This window comes from Dreissena polymorpha, chromosome 15, assembly GCF_020536995.1.
Source record: "Dreissena polymorpha isolate Duluth1 chromosome 15, UMN_Dpol_1.0, whole genome shotgun sequence".
NCBI lineage: Eukaryota > Metazoa > Mollusca > Bivalvia > Myida > Dreissenidae > Dreissena > Dreissena polymorpha.
In genome coordinates, this window is record NC_068369.1 from 7,076,225 (window position 1) to 7,094,963 (window position 18,739).

The window sequence follows — 18,739 nt, forward strand, 5'->3', positions numbered from 1 at the left end:
ACTAATTAGATATAAGAAAAGACACAAAACAAGACAACATGAAAACTAAATGTTTTGAGAAGCTTGGGTCACCACCTTAGAACTGTAAAAGCGTCATGTACACACTGCCGGTTTACAGGGTATGAACCTCAGAATTGTCCCACAATTTACCACCGTACAAATATGTGTAAATAAGCATTAACTTCATAGCATTCCTGTTCAAATTAATCAGAAATACAAGAGAATAACAATTTTATTGATTTAATTATGCAATGGTTTCATGTTAAGCACCAGAACTGCAACTATTTGAGGAATGATGATTTGAAGTAATTACGAGTAAGTACATAATTTAAGGCCAAGCCCAATGCAGTATAAGTGTCCAATTGTAAGGTTGTCCAACTAGAGCTGTGGTTGGTACACTCACTTTTCAGTTATTGACACATTTTGAGTACAGCTCCCTGACACAGGTGGTTAGGGTGTAGGTTAAGATTCAGCATTTTTTTAAACATTGCATGTTCTGTGCATTTTAAAATAGGAAAACCATTTTGTCATTTATGAGACCCAGTTCATTCACTACACAATTTATGAAGTCATGACTGCTTAAAGGGGGCAACATAAAAACAGCACCTTCTTATTTTGCTCTGGATCTTTCTTTACCTCAGATATGGAAGGACCTCAATCTTATTTTGAAAGTGTGCATTTTCCTTAAACCTCAATGTATTTTTAACCATTTGCAAATTCAAGAAAACATAATAAACTTAAAACAATGTTTGCCCTCTTTTAATAACACTGGTGTTACTATAGCTCTGACAAACATGTTGGTCTGGCCCCGCAACAGTCCATAATCTCTCTTTCATACTACTACTTGTGTTCTGCCAAGAGTGCATCTTATGGATAATCATTTGATAGTTAACTATCTGAACACATAATTTAAAACTCGTAATTATCTTTATGCATGTAGTACTGCCTAAGGATGGATCGAACAATATTGGAGGTGCATTTCGCAGCTTACCGAGGGACTCTCAATTACTTTCATGGCAGGGCATGTCCTCCCCCCAGTGAATGTCGACTTGTTCTTTTCTGCAAGGAAGACTTGTAAGTATTCCACATTGTAAAAACTGGTTCATAGGTATGTTTCTGGAGTTATAATTATTGTTTGTGAGCGGTCTTAGATAGTTGCTTTTGGAGGCCGGTAATTTTTAGCCTTCAACATATATTGGAAGATTTACAATTTTAATCCAGCTAACTATAAAAATTGTATTGAAATAATTAATTAGAAGTAATCTAACATGATTTTACAAAATCCAACAACAGACAGATTTATTTCAGTGGAATGGACATTTTCCCTTCAAATGCCCCATTCCCAATCCCTTTCTCTAATCAATAGCATTCTGGGTGAATCTAAAGGCTACATGGATCGGCAGTTAAGTCGCCGTATCTTCAGCAACAACAAGCTCTTCCTGGTATAGATGAACGAGTAGAACAACCTGTTCATGCAGCCTGGTGGCAACCTCACCACAGTCTGGAAGAGGTAACTTACTGAGGGCGTGATGTGAAGTATAAATTTATAACAGCAAAGACACTCTAAATATACAGGAGAGGAGCTTTGGACATGTTTGGACATAACAGTTGGTCTGTCTGTCAGTAAACCGTGTCTGAGAGATAACATAAGTTGTCTTTGACACTTATGTTCTCTAATTTGGTATGACATAAGTTGTCTTTGACACTTAGTTCTCTTATTTGGTATAATTGTTTCTTACCAATAGAGGAAGACCCCTATAGATTTTTAGGTTGATACCTCAAAGGTCAAGGGCACAAAGTCACATTTACATAGTTTTTTTATGTGATCGTCTTGTCCAAGTGATATATTAAGTTCTGTGTGATGCTCCGTCTTCACATTTGGTATAGTTTTTATCCCCTGCCGAAGGCGGAGAGATATTGTTTTGGCGTTGTCCGTCCGTCCTTCAGTCACACTTTTCCGTCTTGAGCTCTTTCTCATTAACTATTGCATGGGATTTCATGAAACATACCATAAATGTATATCATTATGCTGCGGTGGTGCATGTGTTAATTTTGTTGGGGTCGGTCTGGTATTTCCAGAGTTAAGCGCTTTTATTTTACTGAAATTAATGAATGTTGTCACTTTTTGTTTCGTTGAAACTGTTTCTCAGTAACTATTGCATGAAATTTCATGAAACTTAATATAAATGTGTAGTATGATACTGCGATGGTGCACGGGTAAATTCTGTTTTGTCCCCTCAATTGATTGAAATTGAGGTGTGTTTTTTCTGTCTTCAGCTGTTCCCAGAAACTATTGCACGGAGGTTCATGAAAATTATAATAAATATGCATCATTATGATAAAGTGGTGCACATGTAAATTTTCTTGGATAGCCTTGTAACTCCAGAGTTATGGCCCCTTAATTGATTTAAGATTTGTGTTCCCTATTCGAAGCTGTTTCTCAGTAACTATTGCATGAAGGTTATTGAAACTTAATATAAGTATGTATCATCATATTGCTGTGGTGCAAGCCCAAATTCTGTAACTCCAGAGTTATACCCCTTTGATTGAAATTGAAGATTTTTTCTCTCCGGAGCAGTTTCTTAGTTACGATTGCATGGAGGTTCATGAAACTTATTTACATATGTATCATTGTACGGTGGTGGTGCACATGCAAATTCTGTATGGACAGCCTTGGTATTTCAAGAGTTATGCCCCCTTAATAAATTAAAATATTATTAATTTAGTCAGTCCAGAGCTGTTTTGCAGTAACAAGTGGTTGAAATGTAATGAAACAAAAATATTTCTGTGTCATACGGTGGTGGTGCATGCATAAATTTTGTCAGGATCAGCTTGGTATCTCAAGAGTTATTCCCCTTAATTGATTAAAATTTAGTATTATTTCCTTCCACGAACGGTTTTTTAATAACTACTGATGAAATGTCAAGAAATTTGAAACTAATATTAAGTGTCATATTTTTGTGGAACACTTGCAAATTTTGTTAGACTCAGTTCCAGAGTTTTGGCCCTAAATTGATTGAAATTAAGAATTTTGTCTGTATGTGTTGTATGGAATTAAATGAAATTACAGTTAAAGTGATATTATGGGCATTTTTCACTGTTGAATTGAGCTGAAAAGAAGTAACAACACATTTCAGTTGTGTCAAAGATATATATAAATTGATACTCTTGAGTGTTTATTTAGTTGTGATTTTTTAGCTCAAAATTGTGAAAAAAAAACCTACTTTTTGGAATTGTGAAGTAGCCTGCAATCGCCTCTGTTTTATTAGGTGAAAAACCCTGTATCTATGCACACTTTCAACACTCCTAAATAACATGACCATATTTGGAACTTTAAAATGACCTTCTTTTGCACTTTAATTAAGAATTATAAACGTCTTGGTTAACCAAAATGGTGCATTTCATATGACACCAATACTGCTTGCTACAAAGCTTTCACAGTTGCATGGAACCGTTTCTATACACCCACATCACTCAACTTCAGTTTGATCTTGACATTGACCTATTTTTTGCACTAAGACTTTAAATGGGCAAATAAATTGATACTGATCCGGCTTCCACCAAGAGATGTCAGCATTTATATTTATATTTAAACTTAGGGTCACATAACAGGGTTGGCATATTGACCGGGCCAGGGGTCAATACCCGGTTAAAACCGGTCGATACTGGTGTGACACATAACCCCTAAATTTAATGATAAAACCCTTTCTTGCCTTTGAAATGTTTGTCATGCTTTAATAACTTTTTTTGTGTCGTGGCCATTTAAAAAATACGTTCCGAGAAAATTTGTTTTAAATGAGTGCATGTTCAATATCACAAGGCATTCAATTTTGCTATAATTCGGCCCCTGTTTCAACATGGGATGTTGAGTTTGGATACTGATTTCACAGGAGCATGCTACTTTAATACTAAGGGCTTCACCTACTGACACCTAGACTATTTAACACTGAGACAAGTTAAGCGTTCCATCTGGGGATGGCAATTGTATTATCCTACTAATATAACCTCTTGGAGTATTTGATAGAACCATAGTGTTTCATCTTTGTGTATGTTTTTTGCCAGGTCTAAGAAGTTTTTCTTTATTCTTCTCAACGATTATGCTTAGGTGGGAAAGAAGAAAACTTCAAAACTTTTATTCATATATACACATACTTCAAGAACAGTGCGTAGGGGCAATACTGAGACTATATATCAATGTCTTACTATGTTTAAATATGATTAACAATAAATAATGATTAATATAATAAGGTTTGATTGGTAAAAAAAAACAATTGTATGATTATATTTTGAAGATTATTTAATTGTTCTATATCTATACTAGGAGATTGTTGTTACATGTAGTTGGACACGTGGATTGTTATAACTACTACTTTACCTTAAGTATTGCTGCTCATGCGAGTCAACGTTCCTGCATTACAGCTTTAGGGATGACTTGGGACCTGAGTGCAGAATTTGAAGCAAATGTGACTTCAACCCTCTTGATCGATGAGAGAAACAGCACTGAACTTCAATTTTGGATATAACCCTGAACAATGGTCATCAATCACATGACATGCAGCTCGCCACCAGAGGAAGATTGAATTTGGTGTTGATTCCTCGAAGGTAAAGGTCATAAACATACTTCCTTTATGTGAAAGCCTTGTTGAAGGGATATCTTAAGTTCTTTCTGTCCCTCATTCTCATATTTGGTTGTTGCTTACTACCAGAGGAAGACCACTATTGATTTTGGTGTTAATATCTTGAAGGTCTATGTCACTATATTGATATTATCAATTTTATTTATTTGCAACCTTGTTTAAGTGATTTTTTCAGTTATGTTTGTCCATTAGTTTTCAATTCGGGCAAAGTCATGGTTTTCCACTAGAGTTATGCCCCTTTTGATTTTGTCGTTGATGCATTATAGTTCAAGTTCGCAAAGTTTGGTAAACATATTTTATCTTTGTGACAGCCTTGTGCAAGTAATATCTAAGTTTTGTTTGACTGTCTTTACATTTAGTATAGTTTGGTTCATGCCAAGACACAGGCCTCTATCCATTTTGGTGTTGATACTCCAAAGGTCAAAGTCACATCTTTATATGGTTTTATTATATGAAAATAGTGTCTGAACGATATACTAAAGTATCTATTGACACTCAACCTAAGTTGCCTGTAACTAGCAGAACACAAGGTCAAGCTCCCATTCTAACCTTTCTATTTCATGAAGTATTTTCGCATCCGTCCTGGGAACTCATAAAATGATAATTGTATTTTCATGTTTATTATCCCTCGCCATAGGCGGAGGGATATTGTTTTGGCGTTGTCCGTCTGTCCGTCTTTCCGTCCGTCTGGAACCATATCGTGGAAGTGCTTTGGCGGATTTCATTGAAACTTGGTATGAGTATATATATATGGATAACAGGATGATGCACGCCAAATGGCATTGCACACCATCTGTTAATAACAGAGTTATGGCCCTTTGTATCTTAAAAAATGCTTTTTTGTGTGTCCGGAGCCATATCTTGGAAGTGCTTACGCAGATTTAATTGAAACTTGGTATGTTTGTATATATATATGAAGATGATGCACGCCTAATAGCATACACCATCTGTTAATAACGGAGTTATGGCCCTTTGTATCTTGAAAAAATGCTTTTTTTAGTGTCAAGAAGCATATTGGCGGGGGAAATCAATTCAACGAATTTGCTTGTTCAACTCGGTTTTTACCAAGAAATTTCTATTCAGGATATTTTATTATATGGTAGCATATGAACTTACTATTGCACTGTAAATATATGGTATTTTAGGGTTGCATGCATGTTTCACAAGCATTTTTTGTCTGTGATATGAGGCTACTTTTTGATTAAATGGCAATTGATGCAACATTTAACAGGACAAACAATGAAGTCCCCCCATCCTTTTATATGTAGCAATACATTTTAAATATACATATTTCCTAATTTTATGTATGCATGTAATGGCTATACATGTACATTCTACAAAAAGCAATCCTTTATTGATGGACTCTTTAAAGGGCCTTGTCACTTGTTTGGTTAATTGAAAAAATAAAAAAGTTGTTTCAGATGCGCAAATTTTCGTTTTAGTTATGATATTTGTGACGAAACAGAAATACTGAACATTAACCATCCTCTAAAATAGCAATAATATGCATCTTTTGACCATTTGAAAACCTAAACATTATAAAGCGTTGCAAAGTGAAACGATTGCATAATTTAGAGAGTTCTGTTGTTGTCGTTATATTTTGTGAAACTAAAAGGATTGCTTATATAAAGTATAAAATACATCGATCATTGTATGAGCACGGATGACCGAGTGGTCTAAGTGGTAGACTTTTTCTCTAGGACTCCTGGGGCCAGTGGTTGAGCCCTGTTGAGGGTTACCAGGGCTTACTCTGCCATTCGCCAAATTAGCCAATGGCTACAAATAAGGAAAGTTGGTGACAAAAAAATCTGTTTGGTTACAAGGTTTTCTACATCATCACCCATAAAATATCGAAAATAATATGAATAAAGACATATAAAGGTAAATTTGGCTACAAAAAAATTGAGCCAGAGGGAGCCCTGGTTACTTTTTTTTACTTTTTTTAATTTTATTCTAGATTTTTTTTTACTGTAGCTTTTTAGATCCAATGTCTACATTTATAATATTATGTCTATACATGTCCTATAATTATGTATAAATCATTAATAAAAAGTGTGCATAAAATAAATATACAAATATTTTGTTTATGTTGGGCCTATTTGTTTATTTATTTGTATATTTAGGTTTACATTTTGAGTTTAAACACTTTTGGGACGTATGTCAAAAAGTGACCAATACAAATATATGGACCAATAAATTCAAAATGAAAACACCACATGTACTTTCAGTAACCATTATAACTTTTAAATTTTAAGAGCTGTGACGTCACTTTAGCACCGCTTTAATGATTGTTTTAACATAGTACCGTTTCCAGTTTGATTTCACAGTAACTTTGTTTTCATTGCCCATGTCCCTTTAAATATCAATAACAATACAACATAATATATTTTTTAGGTTACTTAAGTGCATATTTAACACAAAGTGAAACCTGAAATTAAACTTAAAATCCAAATTATAATAAATCAAATTAAAATGTTACCAAATGCTTTGAACATAACACCAGATTTGTTGTTTCTTGCAGCTTCTGATCTCCTAACACTGACAGCCAGTCATCAAGGGCTCCAAATATCGTCTGGTCCTTATAAAAAAAAATGCTATTTTATTGCTGCAAATCATTTATCATGCAAGTGGATGTTCCTGTCTTTGGTTCTTAATGTTGATGAAATAGTTAAATATTTCTAATTTCATATAAAATTGTTTATGCATTTATAACAAGAAATGTATTTGTCAGAAACACTATGTCCCCTTCTGCGCCGCTTTATTTATATTTTTTATCATTTGGCAGGTTCAGATAATTATCTCCCTTTAAAGCTTATTACTTCCCTTGGATTTGACCTTTGACCTTGAAGGATGACCTTGACCTTTCACCACTCAAAATGTGCAGCTCCATGAGATACACATGCATGCCAAATATGAATTTGCTATCTTCAATATTGCAAAAGTTATGGCAAAATGTTAAAGTTTGGGCAAACAAACCAACTAACCAACCAACCAACCAGCCAACCAGCCAACCGACGGGACAAAAACAATATGTCCCTCACTATAGTGGGGGGGGACATAAAAATGATACTTACATAAAGTAAGAACATGGGGAAACCTATGTAATCCATATTAATAATTGTGTTAATTTGTGTTATTGTGTGACAAAGAGACTCATCAGGCACAAAATGTATAGTGTTATCATAACATTGTTATTTGATATTTAGGGATACATCATTATAATGTCATCCTGATATTGAAATATAATAAACAAATATGAAATTTATGACTTACATTATAAAGATGTTGAAGGGCATGGATTTCAAGATTATTGTTCCTAGTCAGTTCTGTACAGTTGTCCCATCTGCAAATTTTGTCACGTGTGGTGTGTGATACGGTGTGTGCATCTAAAAATCCAATTGTTGTACACTTAACATTGCAGGATGACCACTTGCAGGAGTACACCTAAAATTATTCATAAGCATAGCATGGTAGTCATTAAAAGCATTACTAAGGCCACACTTAATCATACAAAATAATTGAAACATTGTCAACATTTTTTGTCTCGCTTTGCATATGATAGTGGTATTTGTTTTTTCCTTACTGTTTACCCTAACTTGTTCATATTTCATGAATACTAACTAAATTTTAATGTATTGATTGTTTAAAAACACATTGAGCAAATTAACAAGAACTTACTGGTCCAGGGTGTTGTTCAACATCATTTAATAAAATAAGTTTCCGTTGAGAGATGTCAACATCGTCTGCGATGAACAATCCTATAGTAAGACAATTGCAGATAATATTTTTAAATAGACATCCATTTACAAAAACTGTTTATCATATCTAGTTGATATTCCATAATATTGTTTCTTTGGGTATCAGTCTGTTTTGAGAGATATTCTGTATTAAATACTTAAAGACTTACGCATTACTTTCATACAAGTCCTACTATTGAAGCACATGAAGATCTACTTGAATAATTATTTAACAACAGTTGACATTTACAAATAAAATATACTGTTTTATACTTTTTTATTTTCATGTTTATTGATTACATTTGTATGCCCCAAAAGGGTGGCATATAGTTTTTGAACTGTCCATCAGTCCAGCCGTCTGTCAGTCAGTCAGTCTGTCCTTCCGTCCGAAAACTTTCACATTGCCCATAACTTTCTGAATAGTAAACCAATTCACCTCACAACATCCCTTTAGACAATACCTTTCTTCTGACATATGTGTTTTTGACCTTGACGCCTCAATGACCTTGCGAGGGGGAGGGACGTGGGTATATATCATCCTATGGTGACAGCTCTTGTTGTAGGGATTTTGCCAATATTTTATAGAAAAATCTTTTAAGGTGATTATGTGTGCAAAAACAAACCAAAGACACTAGTCTGCTTCATACCTTCAGCTCTGGCAAACTGGTCTGGCTTTCCCTTGTCTTTATTACAACTGGTCGCCTCTTCACAGACAATAGGCTTCACTCCACGGAGGACAGACTCTTCTTGAACACTCTAAATAGTAAAGAATACAATCACACTCATTTAATCTTCATATGTAAAAAATAGTTAATAGTGTAGGTATATCAAGCTTTTTTAAAATATATGACCATCGGGTCATAATGTATTATGCAGCGAAATGACAATGTTACTGTATTAATCTTGTTTAATCAAATTGCTGTTAGAACCACATTTGTGTGCAAGCATACAGAATGACAGACGCCATACAAATTACACGCCCTTTGAGGGCATAACAAATAAACAAAATGCATATTGCATATAGGTGAAGGGAGTTTATCTAAACAGAATATGATTACAACACTAACCACTGAAACCGGTTGACTAACCTTTGAAACCGGATGACTAGATTTATTGGTGATGGATCGCACATGTAGTTTAATGTAGTGGTTGAGTAATGCATCATCAGATGAGCATAAAACTTTACATCCAGGACAAGTGTGGCAGGTAGTCTAAAAATAAGAAAGACTGTTTTAAACATAACAATACAATAATACAACGCTTTCAATTAATTTGCAATGTTAAAATGTGTGATATACTAATAAGGCCTGTTTTTCCTAAAAGATGTTAGGGACAATCAGATTTAATGATCAAATTTGTTAAGCTCTTGTGATGCATGTTAGTTTCCAAATATCCAGATGCTAATTTGTAATGATCAAAGTAGAAGTGATATATCTGCAGTTATCTGTAAAACAACTAAGAAATACATGTTACTTAAGCATACATTTATGGAAAACAGGATGCCCATAACAATTCTGTTTTTGTTTTTTTAAATAACCTTTTTAGGCCGGATGACTATGCGGTAGGTCTTCGGGCGTTGCTGCACCACAGGGGTTCGAGCTGGAGAAGTCCTCTTCTATTATGATAACAATTAAAAATCACATTATCATTGCTGAGTAACTATGACAAGACTTGAAACAATTGCTACAAAATAACATAACTACATTCTCACTTAAAAATACAACAACCTAAAATCATACCAAGTATGAACCGTGGATCTGAGTAGTTTGACTTGTACTTTGGCACCCACCAATACAATCTCTACTCCTTCACTGATTGACAGTCGGTCCCTACAAAATTAATTGTAACTATGCTGGATAAATTTTTTCATGAACAAAAAATGAGAATTTTTTTGATGATCTAAAATAATGTGGCATGGAATAGGAAGTTTACAGGTCTGAATGCATGTGCTATATATCTATAACATCCTTTCGTCTCAAGAGTTGTACCTTTTTGAAATAACATTCTCAACAATGCCCTAAAATCTGCAAATATGCTAAATAATTGAAAATGTCAATACTACAAAATATGTATTAAAGAAAAATTAGATACTACTTTGTTCATTTAACACCTATAAAATTGTCAAAACTCATTACAGATCAAGTATCCCCATAAAAAATATAATTCTGGCAATTAACCTTTATAACACTGAACAAGATATTATTGTTTTGTGCCTGTGTGCTCGTAAATAGGATGAGGGAAAACAACCATAACACTCATTATGTCAAGAGCTTTTTTCAACATCTGCAAATTCCGGCAGACTTCTGACAATCCAATGGGTGATAAGGGTTAGGATACCACAAATGCTCAGGATGCCACAAATGCTCAGGATACCAAACATGCTCAGGATGCCACACATGCTCAGGATGCCAAACATGCTCAGGATACCACACATGCTCAGGATACCACACATGCTCAGGATGCCACACATGCTCAGGATACGACACATGCTCAGGATACCACACATGCTCAGGATGCCACACATGCTCATGATACCACACATGCTCAGGATACCACACATGCTCAGGATGCCACACATGCTCAGGATGCCACACATGCTCAGGATACCACACATGCTCAGGATGCCACACATGCTCAGGATGCCAAACATGCTCAGGATACCACACATGCTCAGGATACCACACATGCTAAGGATGCCACACATGCTCAGGATACCACACATGCTCAGTGTACCACACATGATCAGGGTACCATACATGCTCAGGATACCACACATGATCAGGATGCCACACATGCTCAGGATACCACACATGATTAGGATGCCACAAATGCTCAGGATACCACACATGCTCAGGATGCCACACATGCTCAGGTTGCCACACATGCTCAGGATGCTACACATGCTCAGGATGCCACACATGCTCAGGATACCACACATGCTCAGGATGCCACACATGCTCAGGATGCCACACATGCTCAGGATGCCAAACATGCTCAGGATACCACACATGCTCAGGATACCACACATGATCAGGGTACCACACATGCTCAGGATACCACACATGCTCAGGATGCCACACATGCTCAGGATACCACACATGCTCAGGATACCACACATGCTCAGGATGCCACACATGCTCAGGATACCACACATGATCAGGGTACCACACATGCTCAGGATACCACACATGATCAGGGTACCACACATGCTCAGGATACCACACATGATCAGGGTACCACACATGCTCAGGATGCCACACATGCTCAGTGTACCACACATGCTCAGTGTACCACACATGATCAGTGTACCACACATGCTCAAGATGCCACACATGCTCAGGATGCCACACATGCTCAGGATACCACACATGCTCAGTGTACCACACATGCTCAGTGTACCACACATTCTCAGTGTACCACACATGCTAAGGATAACACACATATTTAAGAATGCTTTCCTCTTCATGAATTGTGTACTTAATTACTAAAATAATTGCCTTTAATTGTTTTTATGGAAGGAATTTTAATGAAGAACTTTCAAAAATCACTAATGCAAACCCTGATCACAGACTGACAACTATACCGAACTTTTTGTGTGTGACAGTATGATGTGAAAAAGAATACTAATAACTTCCAACTTTTAACAACATTTTAACATTTGATACAATACCTTCTTTGGAAATTCGAAACCTTCTGAAACTTATTACAGATTGAACAATGATTAGTTCAAGTCTTAAGAGTCTTATTCATGTTAAAAGTGTTTGTTCAATTTTGTACCAGCATAAATAATCTATTTCAATACATTAACAATAAAAATAAGCTTTAATTAGTCATACATTTCCAGCACTCATCTTTAAATTGCTCAAAATAATGTTTTGTGTACCACAATAATACAAAAGAAGACTACCTCATTCTGTCCTAGAATATGCCTTCTCCCATGGCTGTCAGATGTCACAGCAATCTAAAAAAAGTATTAGGACTAAAAAAACAAAAAAACTTTACCATTTAATCATTCAATCTGCACTGTACTAGGAGTACTGAATTTACACTTGAATGTTGTTTTCTAACAGTTCTATAAACTTAACATTTAACATCGTACACACGTTATTGGATAACACAATAACACATTACCTCCTTCCGCCCTAGTATTGGTCTTCTTGGCTTTTTACAAGTGCAAACCTAAAATACAGTATTTAAATCTGAATCACTTATGGCTCAATCTAAGTCATTACAAATTATTACACATGTCTATTCATGATTTAATATTGAATTGACCAATAGTAAATAATATGTTATTTGTGCATGTTTTCAATAAAATTATTAATGATTAATATAGTATCATGCAAAATGTAGACATTTCAATTTAACACTGTAAAAAAAAACATATGCAAATTAAAGTAACATAAAAAGCAAAAAAACAAATGTATGGTACCTTTTTATTTAGAGGACCTTCTTTGAGTTTAATAGGTTTCGTCTTCTCCATGAAGTTCTTGGCAGCGAGCTGAAGTGCGTGCATGATTCAATACATAATTGAGTTAACTGTTTTCCTTCAACAACAGGTTTAGAATAAACATAATATATATTTTAAAAACTAGAGCTGTTTTTTACTGGGCAAAAACATGTTTCCATTTTTTTAGCAATTTTACTGATGAGTAGGGAAAATGGACAAACTAATTGTTGACCGTGTGACCCTGACAATGAACTAAATGAAAAATCCTGACAATATTCACAAACAGGCTTAGTACTGATCAGATTAAGCAAGTTTCAGTGATATCCCTTCAGTGGTTTATGAGAAGAAGCATTTACAAGGATTTTTTTTAACTTTTTGACCTTGATCCAAATAGAAATTCCTGACAATATGCACAAATAGGGTTGGTACTGATCACTTTATGCCTGTTCAATATATGAAGGTTTCAGGGATATCTTTTTGATGCTATATGAAAGGAAGCACTGACAAGGGAATTCTATGTTTTGACCTTGACCCAAACAGAAATTCCTGACAATATGGACAACTACAAGAAATTTGTCAGATACTAATTTTTTGCCTTGTGATCTTTACCCAAATAAATATTCCTGACAATATGCACAACTATGCTAGGTACTAATCAATCCGACCAAGTTACATTGAAATCCCTTCATTGCTTTATGAGAAGAAGTGCTGACAAGATAATTTATCAGGTAAACCTTTTTTTTACCTTGTGACCTTGACCCAAATGAAACTTCCAGACGATATGCGCAACTAGGCTAGGAGCTTATCAATCTGACCAAGTACCATTGACATCCCTTTATTGGTTTATGAGATTTAAAGCATTTATGAATTATATACTTTGACCTAGTGACCTTGACCCAAATAAAAATTTCTTTCAATATGCACAACTAAGGTTGGTACTGATCACTTCTTCCAAACACTTCAGTAGTTTATAAGAAGAAGTGCCGACAAGTATCCAGGAAGATTATCCATTCAGACATTTCTCTGGACAGAACAAATACAATATATACCCCATATGGGGGAGAAATAATTCAATTTGAACAAGAAATGTTTGTTAGACATGTATTACTCCCTAAAATGGTGTACTTAACATATTACTGACACACAATTTTCATATTAAAGAAATATTTTAATATGCGCCCTTGACATTTGAGGTATCAATACCAGAAAAGGGGTCATCCTTTATTGGTTAGAAACAATATATACCAAGTTTGAGAATTTGGTAGCAAAGAAATATCACTCGGACAAGGTTTCGTCTAGAGAAACAGAGTGACCGATGGACGACTGACATGTGCAAAGCTATATGCCCATCTTTTAAGGGAGGGGAGGGAGATAACACTATTACCTGTGAAAATTGTAACATTTAAAATGTTCACTAAATAAATTAAGTACCTCATGAACTACAGCTGCAAAAGTCTTTGTCAATGAGGCATCATCAGTGTTTGCAGTGCCAAGAGAAGGCCAGGGACCGGACAGAGGGTCAGCCTCAAGGCTGGCAGACTCCTTGACCTCTGCATGCTGGAGAACATCTTGGACAATGCACTCGAGACAGTTCTTGGCACTTGCTTGGCTCAAATGCAGACCATCAGCCGTCAGCAGGTTGGCCACCTACAGGTTCATTAAGGTAGCGCACCTCTAATGGGCACATATCCAAATATAATTTAGTTAATTATTTTCCTAATCAGCATCATTTCACTGAACTACATGCAAATTTGTAGGTTGGCTTTCCATGCTTTTTAAAAAAATATACCGATTTTTTCAAAACCACCCTCACGCTCGGCTTTTGTCCAGTTTATTTTCACCCCTGGGGTATATAAAAGTTCCATAATTCATTCAAATTTCCAAATATGGGCATGCAGTTGGTGTGTACAGATGCAGTAAAGGTGTTTAAAGTTTGAGCAAGATGAAATAAGTATTATTTTACAGACTTTTATTTTTTACAAATTTTAATCTATGGAATAGCGCCATGAAATGTAAGTGATTTCAGCCAAGTAAAAATTGGGTCGGTTAAAAACAAAGTGTCATAAAATTCAAAATAGTATCATTTAAGTTATATTTTAAACTTAGTTTTTATAGAAACACTATATACAGCAAAAATACCAAAAAAATAGACAGATTTACCGTTTACTTTTTTTAATAAAAATAAAAATGCAACATGCATCATTCGTATTTTTAGCAGTAAATTAATCAATTTAGCCATAACGTTGTTTTAATTTTAAAATTGAAGGATGTGCATTCAATTTTCAACATATTTAACAATAAACATAGCATATGTGCTATATTAAATCAAATTACGTTAGAAAAGAAATAAAACGCGTCGCAAAAAGTATGCGATGTCGGCAGGAATCGAACCTGCGCGGGAAGATCCCAAAAGATTTCTAGTCCATTGCCTTAACCACTCGGCCACGACAACTTTACATCAGTGTAACCTTAAATTAGATACCCATATGTAAACAGGTTAAAAGGCTCGCTCGATCTTTGAAGAAATTGCAAAATCGTATTTTTCAGATGATAATTGGATCAAAGTCAATATTTATAGTGAAAAAAATGTATTCTAAATGAATAAGTTAAACATATATCAAAATTCGAAGTTTAAAAAAAATAAAATGCATCTCTCGGAAATAAGCGATCATTGAAGATCGGCAATGATCTTAAAATAAATCGCGGGAAATCATTAGAGGTGCGCTACCTTAAACTACGCATTTAATACCTTTATTGAAATATACAATATTCAGTTGTTATATTATTTCATTGCCTGTTCATGAAATAATGTCCTAGTATAATACATATTTTTCTTTTTATTTTGCTAGTGACATCTTTTCTGCAGTGTGCTCAATGGAACTAAAAATTGTATGCAAGAAAAAAAGCTAAAAAAGAGTATATTTATGTTTCAAGTGTACCAAACATGTTCCAATTCTGTGTGTGTAAAAAATGACTTCTTGGAAATTTATTTTAAAAAGCAATACATTTTTTTTGATATATTAAAATATAAAGAGTTATAGCATTAAAGGACTTTTTATCTGTATTTAGCAAACTTCGTTCAATAAGGCTTTATAAATGCATCACATCAGGCTGGTTAGGACAGGTCCGGTTAATAAATGCGCTCAACAAAAGATGTTGGTAGCTGGTGGTTTCATCAATTGTACGCTTTGTAGGGATTGATCATGAAAGCCTTGATAAGGCAGTTCTTAACCTACTTTTATTTAAGCTAGGCCAGATGATAGTTGCAGGTATAAGGATGTGCACTTATTGTTGTTTAACTAGAAATTGCAGTTGATTTATATGACGAATATGTTGTTACTGTAGGTAAATAACCAAAACAGCTCACCAATGGGCAATTGTATAAGCCTTTGATTTAGTTATACATGTATATGTGCACTATTGTATAAAACTATAAATAATTAAGTTCTCATGATATATCACAAAAACAGAAATATTTTGTCTACATGTATGCCAATTTTTTATTGATAACAAACCCTGACATATCTATTTTATTGTGAACAATGTGTATGAGTCATGTCTATTAGGTACCTTCCTATACTCTATAAACCGGATGAAGGTTGTGCTGTTAGTCAAATCTTTCAACAACTGGTTGGCCTGAAGTATCCAGCGTTAAATAGCAGTCATTTTGTCCTGTGATATAGACCGGCCATCTTTTCTGTCAACATCACGAGGCAACACAGAGCAGATAACAATCTCTGTGTCTGGGCTGATCTCGTGTATGACGTCACAGGTTTTCACAACATGTCTACAAAAGAGTTTCAGACATGCACACTTTACTTAAAACAATAAAAAAACAATGAGAGGGAGCGAACAAATTACATTGATTTCGGTATTTGAAGGGTAGATTGTTCGAAAAAGGGTATGCACAAACATAAAAATTCACCAAGAAAACTGCATGATCTGAATAAAAATTCTGAAAATAATACAAAACATGTTTAATATGTGCATGCCATACAGACACAAGACAATGTTTGAGGAAGAGGTCTCCCACGCCAACAGCTCACCAAGACTTCTAGACCAGTTGACATAAAATGCCCTAAATATTAACAAAGTAATATGAATTTAATTTATTCTTTTAACATTACTTTGTTTACAAATTCCAAATAAACAACTACAGTATTGTAAGGTTGAGTGGCTAAATTAATGGTAAAACTACCTGAACAACAGAGACTGGTCAACCAGAGCATCATTAGAGCCCAGATGCAAATAGATGCGTTGAAAATGAGATTTCTCCATGGCACCTGACAAACTCCTGATAAATTTCCGTCTATCCTTCACAAATATGGCTCCTATTTGAAAGTCAAAGATTGAAAATACAATTTGAACAATATTACCAGTAAAACTAGCTTTGCATGAGTGACATGTATACTGCTTCTTTCAAGTTCTTTGCGAACCAGTAATGTATGCCTAGTGACACTTTTCTGCTGCCAATTTTGTTACATAAATGAATTGAACAAAATTATTTATTCAGCAATTTTTTTCTGATTGATATTTTCTACTTTCTTTTTCTGCTAAGTCTCCATCATTTTAGACCAGATTGCAATTAATTCAAATATAATCCCGTTTAAACAAGAGGGTCATAATGACCCTATACATGACTTATGTTTTTTTTACAGACTGGAACTGAATTCCTTACTCCTTCAGAGATTTTTAAAGTTTTCACTATACATGTAACCAATAAGGACAAATTTGCCCATGAGATTGCACCAAATTTTGACACCAGGGACATAATTTAAACAATCTTGGTAGAGGTTCACTAGATAATGTTTCATGCCAAATATCTATGCTCTAGGTATAGTGGTTTCAGAAAAGAATATGTTTTCGCTTTATACATATATGGAAAACGCATTTGCCCTCAGGGTAGGGCCAATTTGGACTCTAAGGGCATTATTTGAAAAATATGGCATGCACATAATTTGAACAATCTTGGTAGAGTTAAACCAGACGATGTTTCATGGGAAATATCTGAGCTCTAGGCCCTGTGGTTTTAGTGAAGACTTTTGAAGTTTTTACTATATACATATAAGGAGAACTTTCAGTTGCTATGGCAACCTGTTATGCATGGAATGCAAATCTTTAAACAACTATGAAAGAGCTCCACGCAAGGAACATTCCTGCTAAGTTTCATCAAAATAGGCTCAGTGGTTTAAGAAAATAGGTTGTTTTAGTAAAAATGTTGACATACAACGCACAACGGACGACGACGGACAAAGACCGGTCACAATAGCTCACTATAAGTACTTTGTGCTAAGGTAAGCTAAATATATGTAAACATGCATACATTATGTCAAGTTTTATAATTGGAACAATCTTGTGTGTTTTATTTTTATAAAAATAATGCGTCTTTTTTTATACATTAGGTCAGCATGTTCTATTTTGAGTTAAATATCATGCACAAATATATAGTCCATATAAACGGACTCCCAGAGCCTTTGATAATTTTTGTCATTGGGCTATAAAGCTGAGAGTTGAATTATTTTGCAACTACACACATATACAACCAATTAATTTTTTTCATAATGGCATTGTTTGTAATGTTAAATGTATAATATAATATAATGCATAATACGCAGATTTTGAAACATAAACGCGGACCCCAAGTTCAAGGTCAATGTCAAAGGGGTCAAAATTTGTGTACCTATGGAAAGGCAGTGTCCATATACACATGCATACCAAATATGAAGGTTAAATCTGAAGCGACATGAGCATTGTTTGAAGCCTTAACGCAAAGTGTGACGGACAGACTTCGAAACCTTAACGCAAAGTGTGACGGACAGACAGACGGACGGACATGCGATCACTATATGCCCACCTTTGAGGGCATAAAAACACAAATGAAATGATGTGCACGACAAACTCAATGTTACATTTGA

At 34.8% G+C, this 18,739-nt stretch overlaps 1 protein-coding gene, 2 long non-coding RNA genes and 1 other non-coding gene across 4 annotated transcripts; 1 reads left to right on the forward strand and 3 right to left on the reverse strand.

Moving 5' to 3' along the window:
* Positions 1–376: 376 nt before the first annotated feature.
* Positions 377–4,570, forward strand: LOC127859280 (uncharacterized). The gene is made up of 3 exons (XR_008039287.1): positions 377–1,074; positions 1,367–1,510; positions 4,420–4,570. It is a non-coding gene; the product is annotated as an uncharacterized LOC127859280 (long non-coding RNA).
* Positions 4,571–6,793: 2,223 nt separating this feature from the next.
* LOC127860815 (uncharacterized) lies at positions 6,794–10,071 on the reverse strand. Its single transcript, XM_052399105.1, has 7 exons — positions 10,027–10,071; positions 9,912–9,989; positions 9,463–9,585; positions 9,022–9,130; positions 8,316–8,395; positions 7,911–8,081; positions 6,794–7,215 (listed from the first exon to the last, which is right to left on the reverse strand). Exons 1-7 carry the CDS (start codon positions 10,069–10,071, stop codon positions 7,105–7,107), a joined length of 717 nt encoding a protein of 238 aa, XP_052255065.1. The 3' UTR covers positions 6,794–7,104.
* A 118-nt stretch (positions 10,072–10,189) lies between these two features.
* LOC127860940 (uncharacterized) lies at positions 10,190–17,166 on the reverse strand. The gene is made up of 8 exons (XR_008039973.1): positions 17,023–17,166; positions 16,395–16,611; positions 14,256–14,471; positions 12,807–12,875; positions 12,506–12,553; positions 12,282–12,335; positions 12,045–12,073; positions 10,190–10,203 (listed from the first exon to the last, which is right to left on the reverse strand). It is a non-coding gene; the product is annotated as an uncharacterized LOC127860940 (long non-coding RNA).
* Positions 15,195–15,276, reverse strand: Trnas-aga (transfer RNA serine (anticodon AGA)). Its single transcript has one exon. It is a non-coding gene; the product is annotated as a tRNA-Ser (tRNA).
* Positions 17,167–18,739: the final 1,573 nt, after the last annotated feature.

What these genes read in the sequence shown, in the direction of transcription:
- LOC127860815 (XM_052399105.1), bottom strand. Translation starts at nt 10,071, where the DNA reads ATGTTATTTTGTAGCAATTGTTTCAAGTCTTGTCATAGTTACTCA. An exon ending in CTAGTCATCCGGTTTCAAAG is followed by an intron (nt 9,131 to 9,462) that starts GTTAGTCAACCG and finishes TTTACTATTTAG; the next exon opens with AGTGTTCAAGAAGAGTCTGT. An exon ending in TTGAACAACACCCTGGACCA is followed by an intron (nt 8,082 to 8,315) that starts GTAAGTTCTTGT and finishes GAATAATTTTAG; the next exon opens with GTGTACTCCTGCAAGTGGTC.